Consider the following 25238-nt stretch of genomic DNA (forward strand, 5'->3'; position numbering starts at 1 on the left):
CGATAAACATATGCTTCGCGCCGGCAGTCTAGCGTTGCCGTTGTCGCGATCAAACACGTAGATTGTTTTCAATTGTCTAAAGCACCAAAATTCGAATTCGCCCGGAATTACGCAGAATTTACTAATTGATTTCTAGTAACACGGTGGAATTGGATACGTCTAGCTGCAGGTAAAATCTACATCATGCGCCGTCATTCTCCTCCCTAAGTAGACAGTTCGAATGAAGTTGCTATTCCTACGTTCTACTGTGCGTTATAACTATTTTCAGAAGAAAAATCTCCCTCGAAAATCTGTAAAAAGGACTCTCTTTTTAATTCCTTGAATTTAATTTCAATTATATCAGCTCCGCCCATACTGCGCGCAAAAATGGACAAATGCAGTTTATAATGGCAAATCCCGAGAATTCGCTTTAGACGATCTATATATAACTCGCGAAACTGAATGGAATGGAATTTGTAATTTTATCTGCGACGGGTAATACATAAAACATAAAAAAAATTAGAGTACGCGAAATGTATCACGTGTGTGTGTGTGTGTGTGTGTGTGTGTGTGTGTGTGTGTGTGTATAGATATAGATATAGATCTAGATATCAAAATATGTAGCAGGCAAATTATGAATTGTGAATTTTCCTGTACCACATTCTATCGCGAATTATAAATAGAGTATAAAAAATTAAAAAGTTAAGTTAGTTAAACGTTCCGTACGTTTCGTGAAAAGCAATAAAATTCACAGTTCTCCACGTAGATACGGACAAGTGCTTCGTTTTACGTCCTCGCTTTGCAAAAAGGTATTACTCATTGCGGCATTTGCATGCGTTACTTAGACTCTTATTTAGCATTACTCCCACGTCCGCGCAAATGCACCTATGCACCGAATCCGGCACGGCGGGTGTGAGCGCGCAATTTTCTCGTATGTGCATCGGGACCGCGTGCTCGCGCCGAAGGCGTGCGCGCGCGTACGTGTGCGTATGTGCACGTGTCTATATGCGCGTGTAGGTGCGTGCCCACGTTTCAGACGTACATACGTGCGTGCGTGGTGTGGAGCATTAGTGCGTGTGCCGCGCGCGAGAAGGGCGAGGGTGTCCCGGGTAGGGGAAACTAAACGCGTGTCTTCGGTTTTGGTTTTAGTTTCGTGGCAGTCGCTGCCGACGACGACGACGACAACGACGACGACGACGACGACGACGACGACAACGACGACGATCGCACACGATCATAACGACGACGACGACGACGAATGGTACCGATCTCACCGACGCGAATACGACGCGTCTTATCACGCCGGTATTGTTTCCCCAATTAAATCGACTCGAGCGTGGGCGCGCGCGAGTGAACGAGTGAGATCTCGCACCTCCTCGCAGGTACCAGCTGCAAGTGTGGCTGAAACTAAATCCGAGAGTACGTCAGTGTCTCTGGTGTCGTCGATTGCACCCCTGTGTGCGCGTGTGTATGTGCGAGGATTATCCCGAGAGATAAAGATTTATTCGTGTCGGGGCACCACGCGTGCTCCGTTCTCCCCGTTCGAAATGCTCGAATAGAATTTACGCGGTTCTGTGCGATGCGCGATTTAAATCTCCCTCGCATCTGTCGCGAGTGTGCCACTGTCGGATAGACCGTAAGTACTTTTCCCTCGAGCGCAATTTCTCGCGAGTATCGATACCACAGAGTGTTCTTCGCAAGTGTTATCGTCGAGTCTCGCGGGCTAACGGAATGAATTTTCTCTCGCGAAAAGATTGCCCAAGTGTTAATTATTGACCGATCCTTCGTTCGACGAAGGTTTCTTCCCTTAATCTAAATTCTCTCATTCTCGATTTATTCCGTTTCAAAGACTATTAATAGTCGATATTATTTCGACGTATACTTTATGAAAGTGTTCGACTTCTCGCGACGTTAAATTCAAGGTATTCGGCAGGGAGATAGCATACGGACGAGACGATCGTCAACGTTGTTTGAAGAAGCGCGAAAGTGACGCGCGATAGTGCCACCTGACCGCGTCTCTAAATTAAACCACGCCGCGCGCAAAAGGAGGACCACCTACCAAGAATAATGTCAGGCGAAAAGTGAGGGGGATCGGTGGTAAAAAGCGGCGCGCAAAAGGCACGCGCCCAAGACTCAGGATCAAAGTTGAAATTCCTCGAGAGGGCGGCAAAGGAGGAGGAGGAGGAGGAGGTGGTGGTGGTGGTGATGGTGGTGGTGGTGGAAGAAGACGCGCGTGCACGATCGGAACAAGTCAAAGCGGACGAAGAGGACGACGACCAGGCTCGAACTCGCTGCGAGGCCGAAGTGGAAGAAACGTGCGCGAGGAAAGAAGAAAAAGGGAATTACAAAGGAAGCGGGAAAAAACGCCGACTGGTTTTGTTAATCAAAAGACTTCGAGACACGCGTCCGGTTTAATAACGAGCGAGGGGTGGAGGAGGAGGGACTCGTGTGAAAGGAGTCGTCGGAGGACCTCCGCTCATGAATTGTGTGTCGCCGGCGCCTGTGCTTTCTCGTCACTCCCGAGTAAATAAGACTGACAAAGAATGAGGGCCCACTCTTGAATAAATGAATGAATATCATTGAACTGTCGTCGAATACAAATATGTTTGCGGAAGATTGGAAATTTTAGGACGGGACGCGAAGAGAAACCTAAAAGTTGTTCGTGAATCGAACAACTGCAGCTGCGAAAGGGTGTAGAGAGATCACGGGGACTCCTTGCGATTCTTATTATTATTTTTAAGTGGTATACTTTTAAATGATATATGTATTTAAAAAAATTGAAATTCGATCATAGATACATCTAGATATAATAAAAAAATCATTATTTATTAATATATAAACAATATAGTTACTAATATAACGCAAGCGGATCAGTTAGTGCAACGTTATACGAATGTTAAGAACGATCGAGTTACGAGAATGCCTGGATATTCCGAGTCGTTCGAGTGGTCGCGATCGATCGAGCGAGCGGTGCGATCGAAATTGTTCTCGGATCCGCGTTTGCCTCGCGAGAAGGACTGCCGCTGAACTTTGCCCTTATCTCTGAAAATATTCCGACTCAATTCGATCGATTGAGATCGAATGCTGCTCCCCGTGACGGGAGAACGGATTCGACGTGTTGAGTGCAGCCATCGTGACACCTGAGCCTCGACACAAGACGGTATCGAAATGCACTGTGCGTCGGGATACGTGTTTCTGACGAGTTTGCTGACGATGGTGCTAAGGACTCATCGAATGGGCGCGGCTGCGGAGGAGTCGTCAGAGTTCCACAACAAAGGTATGTATGGAATCGCCAGGAACCGAGTTTCCTTTTCTCGAAACGCTATCTAGAGTATTCTCTAACACGCCAACCTAAACATCTTTTTATCTTGTTAAATTTGTTTACGGATTGCGTAAAAATGTTGGTGGTGCTCTGGGAGGCACTCTGCGTGATTGCGTTTATTTTTGACTGTCAACCACCATCTTCGGTACAAGATGAAGGTATGCAAGCGCCTTAAACCTCGTTGCCCGGAACTGTCGGAAGATTGACATCTAATTAACAGGTCAGATACGTCAGCAAGGCTATTAAGCGTGGTATTCGCTTCAAGTTCAACGCGCCCTCCAAGTTTACATTTAGCTACGTTTATACGCTAACCCGTTAACTATGCATCGACGACGTCGTGCATAGAAATGAGACAAAAACAACTTTTGGTCAATTCTACGCTAAAATCATTTACAACTACATATTTTATTAATTTCACAATATGTTATTTATTGACCGACTGATTGACGAATAATTGAGCATTTATTAACATTCTAGTGTAAGCCCTCTAAGAATATAAGTTGACAAAGATTTATATACGTATGAGAATGCGTACGCAAACGATATTGATTAAATAAAAGTGAAAATAAAATATACAAAACGGATGTAAAAATAAAAATAAAAAGCAATTAGAACAGAGAGAAGCAAAATTACCCAACCAACATGAAAATTTTATGTAATACTTCAATAATGTATAACTATTAACCGTAACAATTACCTTCCATAATAGTTGTATAATAATAATAATTTGTTTACTTAATAAAAAATAAAGAGAAGAATAAATAAAGGGTTTTCTACAAAAGTCAAACGAGATTATTTTTTTTTTAAATCTGACAATAAGTTATGGCGTCATTCTTTTTAAGTAGCCTCACATTGTGAACAATTTTATTATTTCGGTAGGAATTAAATAAAAAACAAGAAATATAAATAGGTAATAAATAAATATAGAATTTCCGGTAAGAATAAAACGAGTTTAAAGACTTTTTTAAATAGATTTCTCAAAATATTAATCTTAAAGTCTAAAGCTTGGTTTATATATTTATTATACAATAAGTCTGGAGCAAAATTATATTTATACAATGCACATTTTGAAGATGAGAATTTTATTTTCTGAAAATTTAATTTTTTACACTCGATTAATTTTTAGGGAACCCTTCAAATGTTCAAATTAAATAATTGTTGTTGTCGCTAAAAAAAGAAGGTATAGAGTAAGAAGGATCATTGCTGATTCTGGGACATTTTTACATAACTTGTGAGATGCTTTTTTGATCATCGAAATCAACCGGAAGGATTTAAATAAACCCGCAGGCCCGCATGCGACCTACTGACGTTTTAGCGTTCGTAAAATTCAATCTAGGCATCGTTTGTGTGGCTCAATCTCTGGCGCATCACGAACAGTCCTACATGATTCGTCGTTTCCTGTTTATATCATTGCGATACCTCAATTATTTGCACGGAAGGAAACAGAGAAAACGCAACACTCGCGCAAGAAATGGTACACGTACACACATGAGCGATTTAATTAATCGTGCCGTGAGGAAGAGTCTGGAGAGTACGGTAATAGCCACGGTGGTGGACAGGTAGACAAAAATTGAAACAGCCGTCTGGAATAAACGTCGCCAGTTTAATTTGGCGAGACTGCCGACGTTCGCCAGTATGCCAAAATAATTACGTTATTAGTCTCCGAGTCGTGGACACTCTCGGAAAATCACGAGAATAACAGCAATGTTACGCCAAAAAAAAAAAAAAAAAAATTACGCGGAATCCGGAAGCAACCACCACCTCGGTCGTAAAATATGTAACAAGTGACATTAAATGGATTTTTTAATTGTGGTTTCGACACAGCAAGTAACATTCGTCAGCGTTTAAATCATTCCTGTAGTTGTTTATACAATGATTTAACACGGTACGAAAAATATTATTAGAAATATAAATAAGAAAATGACGTTACTTCATATTTCATAATCTGTCTTTTTAAAATTATGTACACAGAAAAGAATTAGTATTATTATCAAATTATTTTATTTTTGAAGGAAAATTTTAGATAATAAAAATGAAATAATGCATAAAAAAATAACGTCGACTCTGACGTTAAGGCATTCCTAAATTGTATAAGGATATACTAATGCAAGAGAAATAGTACCAAATTGCAACGTGTTAAGATAATGCGCGGTATGATACTAGAGCAACCGCGCGCGATTTATCTATTATATCCGCGAATTATATCCGCAATACGATAACGTGCATCCTGCCACGTGGAAAACAGTCTATCGAAAATAGGAAATGCCGAATCGGCGAGTTGACGATCCCTCTCGAATACCGCGCAAGAACGCGCGAACTCGTTCCGATTTTGCGACGAAAGGAACAATTCATGCGACTTCATTTTCAACAAGTGGAAAGAATCTTCATATCTTTGGCTCTGTCACTGAGAACCGTAATCATTCGTCATATGCGATGTACTGAAGGAATCACTAGGAATTGAGAATTAACGTTGCCAACAAACGCGAGGTATTCATAAATTTCGTGAGACTGTTCACTGTTGCAACTGCGAGAGAGATATGAAATATGTAGCATTCCATCAAAATATATTCAGAAAACATAGCTGAACATATACAGGTATTTCTCTACTTACGACCGAGCTACATTCCGAGACTTCGGTCATAAATTGATCATAAGCCGAATAGCATTTATATTTCCTATAAATAAAACATTATTTATGCAAAATAATATTTTACTACTAAAATATTACTTATATGTAACATTATTACCAAAAACAATTTTAAATTTCTATTTAAAAAACGATAAAACAAAAATTTTTTCAAAAATTATAATTCTCAATGTATAATAATATTTGCTGTTATAAAATTAATATTTAGCTTAAACATGGATTAATTTTGACAAGTAATTAAAAAGAATACAATTTCTCCTTAAAAATATAATTTTTAATATAATATTTATTATAATATTTAATGTAATATTATAAAATTAATATTTAATTAAGATTACTGATTAACAAATATTTAAAGATGTATGTATCACATCTCAAAGTATTATCAAAACTTGAAAATTTTCATAGATTCTTTTATTATTACGTTTAAGTTAAAATTATGTTGCAGTACTTATTACAAAGATGAAAAAATAGGCATTACAAACTAGTCAATTTTTTATAGTAAAAAAACTGATAAATATACTAAAGTCTAATAAATATTCGTGCAAAAGTTGACTTGAATCCATTTACTCGTTTAAAAGTCGTTTTAACAAAAACTATAACAGTATAGGATCATTTTGGCATAAGCCATTATAAGCCGTTATAAATTTTTTGTCGTTTTCTTTATGCAATTGATTTCGAAGCAAAAATTGATGAATAAAATTTTCTGCTGTAATTAGGAAAAAAATAAAATAAACCTAAAAGGCCTGCAATTTTTAACTTTTGCTGACTTTGCTAATCAGCTAGTACTGTGTAACCAAAACATCTTTAACATATCAGTTTCGTTATAATCTAGTAATTAATTTTTGACGAATAGCATGCCAGTTATAAGTCTGAAAATTCGTAAGTCGTAAATAGAGATACCTGCGTATACATAAAAGGTATGCTAAAGCTAGACTACGAAACCCTGACAGTTTTACAATATCGATCATTTGGTCGTTTGATCATTCGGTCATTTGCCTACATGAAAGATGATGAAATCTCGTCATTTATCATCGCACTCATGTAGGTATCGCGAGAACCTTTACATGTTTGCTTAACAGTAAAAGTCATGCAAAACGGTTCGTTGCGAAAGCAACACTTCCTGTGAAATGAAAACACATAAACCACTGCAGTGCGCTTTTCGCGCGCTTGCGAGATCACCCTTGCATCGTAGTATCTCAACAACTCTCTCGATATAACGCATGCTAATTTCGTGATGCACGGTTCAATTTGCATCGTACGTACAAGATACGCGTGATAGAGCAACGAGTAATTTTTATATGAAAGAAAAATCGGGTTTTACGTAAAATGATTTTAAAAGTTGCTCCAAAGAAAAAAAAAATTCTCGCGCGAGCATAAGATTAAAATAGTACTGTTTATTTTACATTGTTTTACAATCAATTAAGCTTAAAATTAAGTAATTGTAATCTATATCAATGTCTAAATTTATATGTATAAGAAGACAAATAAGAAGAAAAAGTATTGTAATTTCGTGAAATGTTAAATATGAATTACTTCAAAGTGCTGCTTTTAATTAATACGCATACATTGTTGCAAATATGAAAAGTGATTAAGTGGAATAAGATGATTCCTCATTAAATGGAAACGGATCTTTTGTACACACATATCCCGAAGCGTTATTCGTGATACATTATTTTCCATGCCTAATTTATTATAAAGCGCAATTAGCATAGCGTGAATTGCGTTTTACACAAATACGTATATTTTGCAGTATGATGCACCGCCGTTGTTATTTAACATTTACAGTCGCTCAGTCTTTATTGATTCGAGTAATCGTTGATTCATCAAACAAGGTCCACGCTGTAATTAATTGCAGCGCATTTTGACATTTGTCCAACCGCTTACCGATCCTAAACTCGTGCGTTGTTGCGCATGACACATGTCGCCAACGTTATGGACGTGTATACGGTTGATATGCACGAAAATTATATGGAAGACAGAGATAATATGCAGACACGTGAAACATGTATGATGCAACATAATTGAAATGGTTAATAGCTTGAATCCATTATTCGTTAGTAACAAACTATCAAAATAATTGGTGATCTCGCAGTGATTAAAGCAAATTATTTGGATGATACACGACTGGAATTACAAAAAGAAATTTTATTTTTAAATTGACAGCTGTAAATCCATGAGATTGAACGATAGGAAATTATTCATGAACTCAGCTCTAATGAAATATTAAAGCGTTATACGTGTATTCTGTGAAAGATAAAAATTGCAAATTGTTATCGTTATCATCGACACTGATCATGAAACGTTGAGTCGTCAATGTTTAAAGTGGTCAAGGGTCGAAGGATAAAATGGCGAGGTGGAACATGGGAGAAAGGGTTGCCCTTTGAAAGCGGAACTGGTTTGTCTAATATAATGAGGGATACGTGGGTCAGAGCATTGGTGAAATTATCATACAAAGTGGTCAAAGCTATCTCGGTGTACCCTCCTTTTCCATCCCTCGAGCGACCCTTGGGATAAACCGCTCGCAGGGAGGTCGAAAGGAACGGAAGGTGGTCGACCGAGAATATCGACATAATTGTCGGGTTGCGTGTGGCTTGTTATTTTGAAATAGATCCGGATAATTTAGATAGGTGGCCACATGTTCCTCCTATAAATAATTACCGAGCATCGAAATGAGATATATTGCCTATTTCTCAAACAAGAATTTCTAATCGTTTCGGCCTTCACAACTAAAGAGGATAAAGGTCCATTTAAATTCGATAAATCAAGATTCGAAATCGGTTATTATTACTATCATTAATCATTTTATATTTTAGGTTAAACTTTTGTTTTCACGTGTACACACACGAAGCTTGCCTTCAATCATGCAATATTTTGATATAATTAAAAAATGATCAATATTGTTACTTGTGTGTTAATAATAGTAAATTGATTTATTTATTTTTTATTTAAATTAATCTAAAGTTTTTCTATTTTAAATGTCCATTTTGTTGCCTCCCCTACCTTCTTACGCAAGTATTTCATATTTTTTTACAGTGCTGTTTTCTTGAGGTCAATAAACTTTTTTTCCTACGTGCCATCATACAACTTCATCGTGCGATAAGCACGACCGCGAATTCGATCCGCGGACGATAGATGCACGATCGAGTGAAAGAAAGGGCAGGGAAAGAGGCCAGGCTGCGACCCATACCGAAATAGACGCGAGTCGCCGGAAGCACGATTTCCCAACGAACACATGATACAAAAATAGCGGAGTTGTCCCTCTTTCGGCCGACTCTATTATTTACATAACCACCCGATGCGCGCGAGCGTTTTTTCTTTCGATCTTTAGATTGACTCTCCAGAAAGACGAAAGAAAGGGGAGAAAGAGAGAGAGAGAGAGAGAAGATATCTCCGTTTCTTACATTAAAACAAGAGAAAAAGAGAGAGAAAACAAGAGGAACGTGCGCAGCGATCCACTTTAGGGTCCGTGAACTGTACATTCATTTTTTCCTCGTGTGGGAGACAGGTGGAGGCAATAGCCGACCGCTTAAAAACAACAGATCTATTCTTTTTAACCGCAAGCTCTTACGTTTTTTTTTGTGAGATTGAAATGAAAGAAATATATACTCATGCTATAAAGAGAGGAATAAAAGAGAAAATGGCCGCTTTTGTTCCAGAGAGGAAACGAAGTAATAATGAAATACGACGGACTGTATCACAGAAGTTTTTATCAGGTTGTATAATTTCAAGATATAGATGCGCGGTCGGTGTGTCGTTAAAATAAAAATAATATATTAAAAGTTTTCCCGATTATTACTTACTCGCAATTTTTTGCACACGCCAACTGAATGCATAAAAAATGAATGTGATAAAATAACAGACTTTCTGAATCTCGTAGAGTAAAACGTCGCTATAAAAAAAAAAGTAAAAATTGAACTTGTGCAATTTTCGAGCAATTTTTCAGATCAGACAGCACATAATATTTGTCATAGCTTTTCGAGATAATTTAATATATAAAATTAGCGAACAATTTAAAGCTTCAAGATTCTGCCGTGAGTGCCTCAACAGGTGCAAACGCGCCGCTGAGTGTATGGCAAGTGTATGCCCAACCGCCAATGTAAAACTCGACAAGGCGCTTAGTCGCAACCCTCTCATCGGGTTCTTAAAGGCTCGTTGAGGGCGATGAAACATGTAGCGGCGTACTAATGAAGCGGTTCCTCGCGACCGGCACCGTCGTTACACTCGCATGGCCACGTGCACGGGAGAGATGCATCCGCTTTGTTGAGCTCGGGCCGGTCTTACACGAAAAAGTAGCGACGTGAAAATTTATGTGATTTTTGTTCCTCGCTATCTTTCTCTTCTATATCTTTCGCAAAAGTCTGTATAAAAGGGCGACTTCACCAGAGTTGTCAAACAGTTTGTGAACAGATCGCGAATAGATTACTTGATTTATTTCCGATATGAACCTTGCAAATTATTAACGGACAGTGTGAAATCAGTTGTTATTTTTTATTTGTTTGCTTGCTGTTAGCGAGTAGTTATAAGTTCACTCTATAAAATGATAAAATCAAAAGGAAAATGACGAATCCAAAGTTTCGAACGTATTTGTAATGTAATCTTAATATGTTATAAAATGTGTATCTTAATATGTTATAATATGTAATAAAATGTTAACGAGCAATTTTAACGAATTTCAAAATTTGTATATTTGACAATAAAAGATTTTATTTTTTTTAATAAAATATAATTAGAAGAGAAAAAAATAATTAGAAGAGAAAAAAAATCGTAAAATTAATTAAATGTATATGTTTAAAGATAAACCTGTATTGAATATTAAATTTACAGATCATCGGAATAAACACAAAGAAATAACGTTGAGTTCTGTCGAAGAACTTGCAGATATTACTAACTGATTTTGTGTATTCATAATTTTTTATAACTTTCAAATAATCCTGGCTGAGGTAATGTTTTTCGCGACAAATTCTTTATAATTTTTGGAAGAGAAGGAATATTATAAATGTGTGTTAGCATCAATATTATTAAACTGATTATGAATTTAATATTATGATACTGTTCTGGTTTAATTCAAGAGTTGCGTTTCAAGAAAATGACAGCTAGCAGTTCGAAGAATTAAAAAATGTATAAAATCATGTAGGAAATAATTGAGCACTAAGATTCTGCAGATTCTGCTATAATTGTTATCGATCTTTTCTCGATTTAAATCGTGCTATGTACATCACGATCTTATGTTTGTTATCGTTTTCCCAATTGTTAATTTTTTCGTCGATTGATTCAACACAGTTCGCGAAGTGTACTTTCTAGTGACTAAAATCTTGTCAGTCACACATATTGTCGTCCTAGAATGCATCATAGATCTATTGAGTTCTGTCGAAGAAAAAAAATGGGAACTCGATAAAATAGTCGGTGAAACATCTCGAGATGTGTGCGTTCACAATGGGAGTTATCAATGGCATACCGCGATGTGCATTAACAGCACATCGCGCCTCGTGCACGTGCGGCGGAGGCGGCCATCCGGCCGGCCGGTCGGCTTATGCCGTATCGTTTCTATTTTCTGCACTGGTACTTCATAACGATGTGGCGAATCTAAGTTTAAATCGTGGGCTGAGGGCCACGTAAAATCATGAACAATGGTGCATCGAACCGATGTCCACCGTCGCGGATGCAATTGTGCAACGAGCTGGCAGAGTAGCGAAGAAAACGATTGTTACGTTTTCACGGAAGAAGCTTCCGACGCGAAAGCAACAAATGAAGAATATTCCTAGTCGTATTTAATTTGCAATTTGCTTCATCTAAAATACATCAACGATCAATTTAAAAACTCCAAAATTAGCGTCTTGAAATTTAAAATTAAAAAAAAAATTGATAAAATACGTAATATTTAATTAATTGATATTTATTTATATTTATTAATTTAGTTATATTTATTTTCAAATACACTGCTGAAATTATAAACTAGAATTTTAAAACAACATTAAAGCGCTATTTTTCTGTAATATTTTTTTTATTGTTGTTAATATTTACATGATAATTCATCGCTGATTTATGAATTCTTCCATTAACCGCTGGTGGGCGTAATCGCAAAAAAAAAACCATATGATTCACATGTCGCGAGAAAGATTTGTATCTTGACTTTAAACTAGGTCGATGTGCGACGTTATTGATCATAATTTTGAACGAGCAGAGTATTGCCAATATCCTACTTTCTGAATCTCTTGATTGAATCTCATAAAATCAAGTGGCAAAATTGATGAAATTTTGGATTAAGAGGAAAAAATATGGTAAACGTAATATAGTAGAGAATATCAATTTTTCTTTTTTCAGTGCCCGTGAGATTAGTCTGGGCCACCGAAGGCGACGACGTCGAGCTGCCATGCGACATCACGCCGCCGACGCCGGAGGATTCGGTTAACATGGTTCTCTGGTTCAAGGACAACGCCGGGATACCGCTCTACAGGCGAGTGTCTTGCACTTAAAAAATAACCCTACCCTGATCTGACTATTTTTACGTAGTGTTAGGACATCGGGACAGTCAACCCATCTGAATTTAACTCTGCGAAAGATGCCGCCATTAATTTCACGAATCACACCCAAGCTACGGAGTCACTAGTCAAAAATTAGATAAAAGAGAAACATAGAGATCTGTGAGAAGCCCGAAAATTTATATGCAGATTAAAATATATTTCTTAAAGCGCAGCGCACACATAAAAATAAATTTTTTTCACATTTAAACGCGCAGTTTTAAAGCTTAAAAATATTCTTCCTGCTGTCGATTTTCTATTTTCTGAGAACCCACAAGAACTGATTCACGTAGCTAACTTCCTACCGAATACCAGCTAGAACCGCACTATTGGGGGAATGGGATGCCATTGTTCTGAAACCGCATCTCGAAATATCCCAGTACGAGCCTAGACTCGAGTATGAACTCTCATTATGGACACCTCCGACGTCCCGGCTAGCGACATATAAATATCACGGGCTCATTAAGAGTCTGCAAACTAAGCACAATTTAAATTTCAACGTTAAAGATTGTATTTTAGTATTTAATAATTTTATGTAAAAAAGACTGTTAGTCTATATTATTTCGAACTTAAAAACATATTTATTAAAATAATTAAGACTGTCAAATTAAAACCTTAATATTTCGAAAATGTTAGCATACAATTTCTGTAAGATACTTAAACATTATATAAAGGTTCCTACAAAAACCGAACAAGTTCAAAAAGTTAAATTTTCAGAAAACAAAGAAATCTTCAAACAGTTACGTATAAATATGATAATTTTTCGTAACATAATTAATACAAAGTTGTAGGTTGTAATTAACATTTTGAGGAGCCATTTAAAAGAAAAAAAAATACAAAAACATCTATTTGTTTGATTCTTGCAGGAATTTTGTATTTATTATCTATTTCTTACATAATATTTAACATTTATTTTTTTTAAATAACATTATTAATGATAAAAAATAAAGAAGAAAATATTATTTAAAATATAAAGCAAACATTTTTCCACTTTTTACTTGGAAATTTTTACAAGTTATTTTTAACAAAAACATTCTTTTATACTTCTCTTTGTATAAATATAGTAATTTTTTCCAAATATATAATGAGTATATGAAGAAAGATTTAGATTTTAAAATTAATATTTTGAAGTATCCATTAAAAAAAATAAATAAATAAAAAATTTCTGAACTTGTTTATTTCTTGCTGGAAATTTTATATTTATTTTACCTATTTATATTTCCTGTTTTTTGTGATTCTTGTCAAAACAAAATTGTTTGCGATATAACATTATTATTGGTGGAAAATGATTTGGTGGCCCCGAGTTTTTGTACAAAATTCTTTATATATTTGTACAATATTAATTCTTAACATATTCAGAAATAAAATAAATCGTTTATAAGTCACGGTATCTATTTTTGATTTTCACGGAACATTTTGAAAATCATTTGTCATTCTGCCATGTCCACTTTATTGGAATACTCGTCGCGTAGACGGTTATAGAAACGGATGCATCGAGCATTGGTACACACACGAGGAAATTCAAGTTAAGCTAGATCAGGACTGTATAAATAATTCGACTGAATTTCCACGATCGGAAGTGTGGGATGATGGAATTTCATAACACCGACCCCGAGCAGTCAGGAATAGCAGTCGATCGAAGACCCTTTTTGGCTGACGTGGGCATTAAACAGAACGCGAGGCGCCGCTTATATTTACGAAAACGGTCTTTGGGATCATAAAGCAAGATGTTTCCTCATCAACCACCATTCGTTCGTCTATGAAAAATAAATGGAACTGTATGTAGAAGTCGCGTGTGTTTGAAAGAATTTTTATTACGAATTTTTTTTATACTTTATTACGATGTGCTTTTCCAATTTTTCCTATTGACATTTCGTCTGCCAATGAATTAAAACGTAATATAACATATTATATAAATACACGAGTTGTTTTAATTTCAATGTATATATTATTTCCCCAATAAAATGTATTTTTCAATCATATTTTGAAATCCGAAATTAAGGAAACATTAAGGAAAATTAAAGAACATAAAAAAAATTGATCTATATTATCAACACGTTTTTATCAAAGCTAGATATACGTCTTGCTTCGTGATGGAAGTTTTATGTGAATCTCATAGAAATTCTCGGGACGACGCGGCGCGCGGCGGGAGAAAATACGGACAGCTGAAAGCGCATCGTGCAACGTGGACGAAGCAAGAAACTGTCAGCGAGCGGTTATCAGAAACGTGATGGTTATAAGGCTCACAAGAGAGCATAGAGTTCCGGGTAATATCAAAGGACCTTCATAGAAGAAATACAACAAGCAAAAGGGATAGAGCGTCAAAGGAAAGCGTGAACGAGGATGGAACATAAAGCGGTCTCTGGGTTATTTGCGCCTTCTGCTGGTGAAGCGTTTCTCACAGCGAGTCTCCCGCGGATTCGCGCTTTCGATAGTCGTTGAAATGGTCGCAAAATGGCAAAAAAAAGAAAGAAAGAAGTGAATCGCGTGAACGAGTCGAAGGGAATTGGCACTGTGCGGCGTGGCGCGGCGCTGCGCGGCGCTTCGAATTCGGCGACGAAACGTTTTATCGCAATAACCATGCTTTTCGTTTCAATGTATAAAATGAGAATTTCGTCAACTATCCAAGTCATTTGTCGTAAACGGATAGATCGATTTAGAATCTTTTTAATGGTTTTACGGCCATGTCGAATCCAGACCGGGTCTATTGAGCGCACATGATTTAAACGTGAGTTAGTCTATTGCGTTTCGCGTTTTACGCCTGCAAATTCGTCGTAACGGAGGACGTTTCGTATGTTCGAAGAACCACGTCATATTCCCGTTTCGACAGATAGGGGATGGCTCTGCTCAATTTCACGGCACATAATCCGGGTTACGCGAAATGGAATTTTCCGTCCTCCGTTGCTTTCGAGTTTGACTTTGACGGCGTATTTGGCCAAGATCGTCGTCAACCGCGTATCAAGCGGCGAATCGCGTGGATGTGCGATAAACAGCTTTAATGGTATCTCCTTTTCCGTTGCCAATCGTTCGTTTTTCCGTCGCGCGCCGAAACGATTTCCTGTTCCCGTCATTGCGCAATACATAGTCAGTTCTCTAAAGCTGAGAGGATCTAAATCCGCGAGTGTGGCGAGCCTGCCAACTGCTCTTTTTTTACCGGCCGCGAATAGACGCGCGATGGACACGAGTTTAGTCACCGAGAGAGAGAGAGAGAGAGAGAGAGAGAGAGAGAGAGAAGAGAGAGAGAGAGAGAGAGAGAGAGAGAGAGAGAGAGAGAGAGAGTCGCCAATTGGCGAAAGCGCGATGTTTACCGAGTTTCCGCACAGGAAATGCCCAAGGGCATCTCGCGATGGAGAAGCTTAGCTTAGAAAATTCCTTTTCACTGAATCAATGGCGCCTTGAATGAGGGCGTTTCTTGGATAACGGTGCTTGAGCAAATATTTTTACAGAAAAATAAAAGTAAATCCTCTTAATTAACCGAAAAGAATTTCTTAAAGAGAAAAAAGATGAGATTTGACAGTGATTTCACCCTTTGAATTTTTATTAGATTATTTTCAAAATAGTGCAACGCTGAATATCTTTTTTCGCGAAGCTCCTTACAACGCTCCTTTATTCGTGTTTATTCGCTCTAGTTTGCTTGATTTGTATCTAATTGGAAAAAAATACAGGTTGCGTGTATAAAAAAATAATTCGAATTAGCCAAAATATAGTTTAATTAATTATTATTTTTGTAATATAATATTGAATGAGTTTTGATGGGTTTATAAGCAATATTTTTTTTAATGCCGAAAGATCGATCTGTCAACGTTTAATTATCAACAACTTCTGTCGAAATTCGTGGATGTGTATTCGACTAAACACGTCAAGTCAATCAATTATAAGATCGTTCAAAGCGTGATTTGTCTTTGAAGTTGAAATTATCTTATTTAAATTTAGCGAAGCATGTTTCGCAGGTTGAAATTGACAAAGCGGTATCTTTAAAAACGTCACAAAATGTTTTTTTTACACTATTTCGAATATTTGTTTCTCTCCAAAATTGATACAACATTGTTACACGTACCAAGTCTTTCTTCGCTCATTTTTATTTTTTATATTTAAAAACACTACAACTTATACAAATATATCCAATTTCTTTTCTAAACGATAGCTGATAGTGTTACCTTTCTAGTGAGTACTATACAGTAAATTAACGTGTCTGTTAATAATACAATAAAAAAACGTTGCTTACAACATTTATTGAAAACTCATTTCAAAACTCTTTTGAATTCATTTAATATTATATAGAGATTATTATATTATATTATATTTTTTTAAATATGTAAAAAAATTTGAAAATGAAGCATTTGTGAAATCGAATAGAATCATTTTGATTCGTGCGAATCAAATTCAAATCAAATTTTCCTAAATTTACATTACATGCTAATTTAAATGTGATAAGATGTTATGATACTGCAGATTCTTTTTAATAGGCGAGAAAATTAATTGCAAAAATTTTAGAAAACGATACAAATTATGATTCGAAATCGGATCGTAGATGATGCGAAATTTTTGAACAATTTGAATTCGAATCTTTTAGATTTTTGAAAACAAATATAACCGAAGCCATTGTAATTCGATCGACTCGAATTCGAATTAATCGCATCTCTGCTTATGATATTATATTACATATTGTAACACGACATATTTGTTCCCCTCTGCAGTTTGGACGCGAGAAACGGTAGCTTGATTGGCGCCATCCACTGGGCGGTCAGCGACGATCTCGGGAGACGAACGTACTTCCAGGTTGGTGACGGTCACCGGGCGAAATTAAAGGTCACCAAGGTGACGTTAAAAGATCAGGGGGTCTTTAGGTGCAGAGTAGACTTCGTGGACTCACCGACACGAAACTTCCGCGTAAATTTGACTCTAGTTGGTAACTATCGTGTTTCAAAGAGAGACAAAAGAGTAACGAAACATTCCTTACACTATCACGCTTGACTCTTTCAGAACAGCCAAGTAAGCCCGTGATATACGATGCCCAAGGACGAGAGGTTAGTGGGGTGGGCGGCCCTTTTCTCGAGGGTTACAACCTTGCTCTGATATGTCAAGTGTCAGGAGGTAGGCTTAATACACGCTTATCTCTTTTATTTTAAGTTTTATCATAATATATACTTGCACACATCAACATTTTTTTATCACATTAACGTTCTATTTCACGGCTTTTCAAACTTATCTGGATCGCGACTCATCTTTTAAAGCGGCAAACCTTCGCGACTTATACTTAGCTTTATAAATTATGAAAAAGCGAGAGAAGGGACCGAATTGATTATTTATTTATATCATTTTAATATTCCTATTTTTTTAATTTTTTATTGAATACAACTTTGTAAATGCATTTCTTAAAATATGAGATATTTAGGTCTGAAAAATGCGCTTATTTTCCATTTCTGTTGATAATACTTTTGACATAGCATTGAAAAGAATCATTTTCATATACAAGGAATTTAATAATAATTGTTTAGTTTATTTCGAAATTTCGATTCCTATCGTGAAGGTGAAAATTTTTTTGCGATCCACCACTGTGCTGTATTTTATTTTAAGAATATCCCTGTTCTATATTACTGCATCGTAAACGGTATTCGTATAAATTGCGTTGGGAATCGATTAACAGGTAAGCCACGCGTGTAATTGATTCGTAGGTAAACCTAAGCCCTCAGTGACGTGGTGGAAGGATGGCGAGCTCCTGGACGGTGTGGTCGATACCTCGTCTATCGGCTCGTCGAGCAGATTTACGGAGAACCACTTGTTCATCGACCAAGTCACCAGGTCACTGTGGGGAGCGAAGCTCGAATGCAGAGCTCAATCCGGACCGATGGAGAAACCTGTCGTTCGCGAGGTGCCTCTGGACATATATCGTAAGTATTGCGTAATTTACGTAAAGTAAAATTACACTTCTCGCCAGACAATTTCTAGAAATCTCGGGGAAGAAAGTAGGAATGAGAAGCTTTATTTAACTAATTTGACCTTAAACCAATACTTTTTTTACACGCTAATCTGACAATGCGCTCTAAAAATCTTTTTAAATATTATCGCTTTAAATTTAAGTTTTTATTTATCGTTCATTTGGCGAAGGTTCATTTGGTACTTCTCTAATATATATATATATGTTACTGTAAAAGCCCGAACTATGGTAAATTCTTAGATTTTCCAGTAAAACCTAAGATTTACCAACTCTTAATGGTAAAAGTCCGAACAGTTCTATGATCATCGTTGATTTCGAACTTTTATCACCATTCACTTGGTAAATCTTAGGATTTACCTCAAAGACACGGTAAATGTTGAAAAAGACATGTCATAACGTGTTCGGCGCATCGTCTCGTACTCGTGGGCAGTCTGCAAGCGTTATGTTTGTAAGAAGATAATTTTATTTGTGTTATTTTTTACTATTCTAGAAGTATTTTAAAGATGTTTTAAAATGACTAGTTACTAAAAATTAATAAATAAAAATACCAAATGAAGATAATTTAAAATAGGTATGGATTTGACTGATTAGTAATATAAATGATTAATAATTACTCTCATATAATACATAAAAATATGTAAGGTTTTGACTGATAGTTAATTGAAATAAACGATTAAGAAGTACTCATTGTTTTATTCCCAAAACCAACATTTACCAGCCATCAGTGGTAAAACCAAGCATGCACTAAATTCTAATAATAAAACCCGAAAAAATCGTCCCTTTTTTATAAATCCTTACATTTACTAACTCATGTCGGTAAATCCTAAGATTTACCAAGTGAATGGTGGTAAAAGTTCGAAATGAACGATGATCACAGAACTGTTTGGACTTTTATCATTAAGAGTTGGTAAATCTTAGGTTTTACTGGAAAATCTTAGGATTTATCGTAATTCGGGCTTTTACAGTAACATATACACTAAGTTATACTTTGATTCATTGGCGACTGAAGATGACTGACAACGAGTAAAGTCGAAACATACCGTGTTTATTTTGAATAAACGTATAAATAAATTATTCTTCGTCTTATATACATTTAATCATGCTCGTATTTATCTTTCTTTGCTTAGCTAAATTGAGCTAAAATTACTTAACTTTTTTTTAAACGCTAATCTCAGGGAAATTTTGAAGACATAATATTTTCGAGCTAACTTCTCTCATTCTAACCCTGATTACACAAGCTCGTAAATCTCTCGGGGATCACGTTCTATCGAGGACTCCGACTAGAGGATCTTCCGATGCTTTTTTAACTTGTTCAATGTTCGAGCGATGATACGCAAAGGGTGACATTACTGGGAAATGGATCATAAATGCCGCGTTAACGTGACATCTGCTTAAAATAAAATAGAAGAAACGCACGCACACCCTTCAAGGCCGTTCCGTCGATCCTAAGCACGTGCTAAAAGGCGGTCTCAAGCGGCGCGTGTTAAAGGGCACTCTTGGCACGTTTCGTTCGATCGGCACGTTGCGCTTCCGTTCCTACGCCTTCCTCTCGTATTTATTTTTAGGTAGAACTAAACAGGAAAATCGTCACACTTAGCGTCTAGAGGCGCAGGGAAAACACTTGTTGCAATCCTCCGGAGGAGACTTGGAATCTAAACTCCGAGCTTATATTTCCAAATATTACGGAAACAGGCTATTATTTATCTATGGTCTAAAGAGATACGTGAATTATTTCTTGTCCCTTTCAATCATCGTCGAATCATTCCATTACGGTATACTACATTCTTCAATTAAATAAACATGATTTTCTATTTTATCTAGTTAATCTAATCTAATTAATCCAGTCCATGTCAAAAATTTTTTTGCATCTCGAAATATTCCATAGCGAAGAAAGAAATTTAAATATAGTTGTGAGCAAGTGATCCGCGACGGAAGCGAGATGAATTCCAACCATTTGGCGCGGACCTCCTTAACTCCTTTGACGGTCGTATTTCGCAGAATTGTCGTCCGAAAGTAAAAATACGCGGTTCGGGGCGTCGCCGTCGCTCGGGCATATCTGGCCCTCTCCCTTGGACCGTTATTTTCGTGGCGCAACACCGACGCTCTCGGCTCGCTCGTAGTTTTTTGCATCCCGCAGGAATCATCCGTCGTGCCTACATCCGCGCAGATGTAGATTTTTGACGGCCAAGTGTGTTACTTGTTAGAGACCGCTTCACGCTGCTTGCCCTCGCGTCTTCTTACATTAGAAATGTAAAGTCAATCGAGAAGGAATAAGAGAGAACACTGCCAAGTATCTTCGCTCCGCGTAATTTAATTTTTCGTTCCGCGTTAATTTTAATTAATTTTACTTAATTTTAATAAATTAATTTTAATTATTTAACCGCCGTCTCACTGCAGTTAAACCGGCAATCGTAAAGATTGTTCTGAGCGAGGAACAGATCTTCGCGGGTCGCCCGATCGCCGCCAGATGCGAAACCTGGGGCAGTTCTCCAGCGGCTAGGATCATTTGGCGACTCGGCGAGCACGTAATGGGCGATCCCAACGTGTCGACCACGCAGAGGAGTAACTCGACAGTGAGCAAGTTGGCCTTAGTCCTCGGTAAGGACGACGACGGCAAGGAACTGGTCTGTCGAGCCGAAAATCCGAGATTTCCCGGCGGAGTGCTCGAGGAAGTCAAAATACTTCGCATCTCTTGTAAGTCTCTTTGATCTCGCAACGTGTTTGTAACTTTCAAATTTAGCTTTTCAAGAATATGCAAAATTAAATGCGATATAAAGTATTCATGTAAAACTTTTTTAAATATGTATTCGCCGTTTTTTTTTAGTAAAAACGGCGGATCATAAAAATATTTTCCCAAGAGTCTTGTCTTTTATATTTAGGTTCTCCTCTCTGACAGAAATATTCGTTGCGAAATAAATACTATAACAAACAATGACGCAATCTTTCCAATTACAAACAGATGCTCCGGTAGTTGTCGCTCGTTTGGCTAATGGCTACGTCTTGGACACTTTGAGGGAGGGCGATGATCTCAAGTTGATCTGCGACGTTCAGAGCAATCCGCCACCGGCGCGAGTAACTTGGTACCACAATGTAAGTATATAGAATCCCGGAAAAGGAGAAAAAAAGAGACTCGTTATCCAACGTGATTGACTGTTACTCAAATCCGCGCGGTATTCGTGCTTGTAGAATCAGCGGTTGGTGCACGACGTAAACGCCGGAATTCTACTGGCTTCTAACTCGCTGACCCTCCGCGTTCTGGCTCTCGCACATGTCGGCGACTACTCCTGCGTAGCCACGAACGCCGTGGGAGAAACTCATAGCTCGCCGCTTTTTATTCACATGAAATGTGAGTAGTTGTATTTATTAACACGCCGGGCGAGACTTATTTTCGTCAAAATAAATCGTTCTTGCTTCACAGACAGAAATGTCTATGACAAGGTAAATTGATAAATGTCACAAGTTTAATTTTACTTAATTCGATTTAAATATCTATTCGATAAAAGTGTGATGAAAAATTAATTGATTATTAAGATATAAAATTTGTGATGTCGCCAAAATAATATATAACATTCATTGTCAGATTCAAATGGTTTCAAGAGTTCAAGTTACAAGACCTTTTCTTCTCTTTACTATTTGACCAACTGACATAATTTTTTTCTTAATGTTTGTTCTTCTCGTGCTGTTAATTTGCTTTACGATTATATCAATCAAACATATTTTTTTAAATTTTTTATTTAAAAAATAAAAATAAAATAAATTATTTGACAAGATTAAAAAAAAAAACGTTGAATTCTTTCTTAAATATGTGCTGTTTAATAAAAAAACGCTGGTTCGATAGAATTAGCATTTAGATATTATAGCTAAACTCATTCTGTAAAGCTTTGACTATTCGCTGTGATATTTGTCATGTCATAAATCTTATTTCAAATCTTGTTCCCAACTTAAAAAATTCAAACTGTTTGATCCATTGGCACTTGGATGTTATATTACTTTTACGTCAAAACTCTGTATCTTAATATCGATCTTTTTATAAAATCCTCGAGATAGATACCATTTTGCCTTATTAATTTTTTTCTTTTTTTTCTTTTTTTTTTTTGATAAAATATATTTTTGTGTATTCTCGTGCCACGCTTCTCCTACATATTTTTCTTAACAATTTTAAACATTCGATAGATGCCCCGAGATGCAGAGAAGATAACGAAAGAAAAGAGATCACCGTCGCTCGTCACGAGACCGTACGACTCAGGTGCGAAGTGGAAGCGTTACCCGATGACTATGTACGATTTTCATGGACCTACAACGGCACTGTCGGAGACGTTCTACCTATGCCAAATTCGAGAATTGAAAATAAAGGACTCGTGAGCGAATTAGACTATACCCCCAACGCCGAAACCGATTACGGCACGTTAGCTTGCTGGGCGAGCAACAGCATCGGACGGCAAAGGACACCGTGTATATTTAACATCGTACCTGCTAGTGAGTCATTAATCAGCCTTTAATAGCTATATATCTCTTGCTCCTTCATTAATATTCGTAACTAAAGAAGCCCGCAGAAAATGCATCGCCAAAATAAAATTATGATTTTCTAATAATTAAAATATTAATTGCTTACTTACTAACACATGGATTTTTAACATCTGTTAAGGGAGTTATATATCTTCATTGGGATTTGAATGTCAATTATTTTTTACCGTCCAGAACCACCGCAACCGCCATTGGACTGTGCGTTGTACAACGAGACCAGCTCGCTGGAAGTTAATTGCATCCCGGGATCGGATGGCGGGTCGCCGCAGCACTTTTTATTGGAAGTACGGGGGTCTCTTAGGAATTCCGGGATCGGCCATATCGGTCCTCACACCCTTCAAACGCCTCAGAGCGATCAGGGGACGGTCGGGGAATCTCCCCCGATATATCAGGACATGAATCCTACTCCAAACTTCCAACTTCACGATCTCGAACCAGGGTACGATTACACGGTATACGTTTATGCCGTCAATGGACGTGGCACGAGCGAACCCGCTCTTCTGGAACACGTCAGAGTTGTCGAACCTATCGGCAGGAAGATGGAAAGGAGCGGCATCTTTTTGGAAGACCTGAAAAAGGCGTTGCCGCAAGCCAGCTCCGAGAACATGATCATCGTTATTGCACTGACAGGTACAGGTAAAATCAACACTTCTACTTTTTTATTTTCGTCTAATCTTTCGCCCTAGCAAACCACCATCTAATTTGCCGCGAGTCTATCATCTGCTTCGAAGGAACATCGTTCCTTCACGCGTTTAAAATTTTTGTAAATTACATATATATATAATACTTTTGCCAGGACATTATTATTTTTAATATACCAAAAAAGTTAGTTTTACCTATCAAAAGTTTGTCATATTTATTTTCAGATTTTTATTATGTATTATATTTTTTATTTTTGTATTAAATTAATTGATACGTATTTAATAGACTTTATATATTTATTCTGCACGTAATTTAAAATTTTTAAGGCGTGGCAGCGTTGATCCTCATCGGTATCGGAGTGATCATTGGCGTGGCGCTCTGCAGGAAGAGATCGAACACTCCCGTTAGAGACGGCCCCGATGATTTCACTACACCGACCTACGTTCCGGCCCAGAGAATTGAACCCAGACTCAGATATTCCAACGAGAATAGGCGTTCTCAAAGGGCGAGTCTCTACGTTGAGGAAAACCGAAAGGGTAGCTATCACTAGAGAAAAGCAGGCGACGATCTACTCACGTACCGTCGCGTCGTCGTTAGTTCGAATAATCACTAAATTATTAATTATCATCTTTCAGAACCAGATTTACTGCAACAAGTGGAGCTCGAGTTACAAGACTAGATCACACACACACGCACACACACACACACACACATACACACACACACACACACACACACACACACACACACACCTGATTTTGTACAGTTAAAAATAATCAAGACACAAAGTGCAATGTTAAGTAGAATTCCATATGTCGAGTTCAATTCAGGCTCCTCGTCATTCGTGTAAATTTGTATGTCCCGACTGTCAAATTTATATCACGTCGTAAAACCGGAATCTGCTATAACGAGTAGCCGTTAGCCGTACGAAATCGTTTATTCGACGATCTCAAAGGATTGGCGGTGGAGCGACGCGTGGTACTTTTTACGATAGAGTCGGGAAATCTGCCGTTGTATTCAGCCGGCAAATCGAGGCGTTACGAAACATTCTATTAGTTATTTACGTTTGCCATACGCGAGACGTAAAAAATCCGCAGCCGACAGTTTTTTAAGTTATATAGAGCCTAGAGTTAAAATAACATTATAAAATGTACAGCTATTTTTACAGCGTAGGAGGCTAAGGCGATACGGTATATTCCCGTATACTTGCAAGTATTAACGTGTTAACGTTGACCTAAAAACGTGATTTTATGTACCTTTGTCGCTTAACAGACCGCTTCAAAAAAACGTCAGTTATTAAATTAAATTTTAGTCATTTGGGATCTGTAGTAAATTTTAATCGCGCGTATTTTACACGAATTTTGAGTTCATCCAATTAAGAAACTCAAATTTATTACGTCATACGCTGCATGATACTTTGCATTTCCTTCATTTGCTCCATTGTTGTAATCGACTTACATAACTTTCGGATTTACACTTTTTTTGAAGCAGTCGGTAGTTTATAAATTAATGATTAATTTGTATAATCTTTGATCAGCGTGGTTCACGCTAATTTGTGCGACGATGTAAATACTGTATTCACACGTATTGGCTGATACACGGAATTAAAAAAACTGCCATGTTGTATTATTAGTGATTAATAAAATTAAAAAGACTACCATTAAA

General features: G+C 37.2%; 1 protein-coding gene across 2 annotated transcripts; it reads left to right on the top strand.

Moving 5' to 3' along the window:
• The first annotated feature begins 1132 nt into the window (after positions 1–1132).
• Positions 1133–25238, top strand: LOC105196062 (hemicentin-2). Of its 2 annotated transcripts, none has more exons than XM_011161784.3 (12): positions 1133–3256; positions 12273–12405; positions 17167–17378; positions 17453–17563; positions 18145–18360; positions 20805–21101; positions 21367–21497; positions 21594–21753; positions 22581–22883; positions 23106–23567; positions 23900–24109; positions 24209–25238. In XM_011161784.3, the coding sequence occupies exons 1-12, from the start codon at positions 3148–3150 to the stop codon at positions 24250–24252; spliced, it is 2388 nt and encodes a 795-aa protein (XP_011160086.1). In that variant the 5' UTR covers positions 1133–3147; the 3' UTR covers positions 24253–25238. The 2 variants fall into 2 exon arrangements, with proteins under 2 accessions (XP_011160086.1, XP_011160087.1); XM_011161785.3 differs by having other exon boundaries at positions 1137–3256; positions 23106–23561.

The sequence above is a fragment of the Solenopsis invicta genome, chromosome 16, assembly GCF_016802725.1.
Source record: "Solenopsis invicta isolate M01_SB chromosome 16, UNIL_Sinv_3.0, whole genome shotgun sequence".
In the NCBI taxonomy this organism is placed as follows: domain Eukaryota; kingdom Metazoa; phylum Arthropoda; class Insecta; order Hymenoptera; family Formicidae; genus Solenopsis; species Solenopsis invicta.

Excerpts from the sequence above, each read along its gene's own strand:
- LOC105196062 (XM_011161784.3), top strand. The coding sequence starts at position 3,148 with ATGCACTGTGCGTCGGGATACGTGTTTCTGACGAGTTTGCTGACGATG. Across the intron at positions 12,406-17,166 it reads GCCGGGATACCGCTCTACAG|TTTGGACGCGAGAAACGGTA; the intron begins GCGAGTGTCTTG and ends TCCCCTCTGCAG. Across the intron at positions 21,498-21,593 it reads GAGTAACTTGGTACCACAAT|AATCAGCGGTTGGTGCACGA; the intron begins GTAAGTATATAG and ends TCGTGCTTGTAG.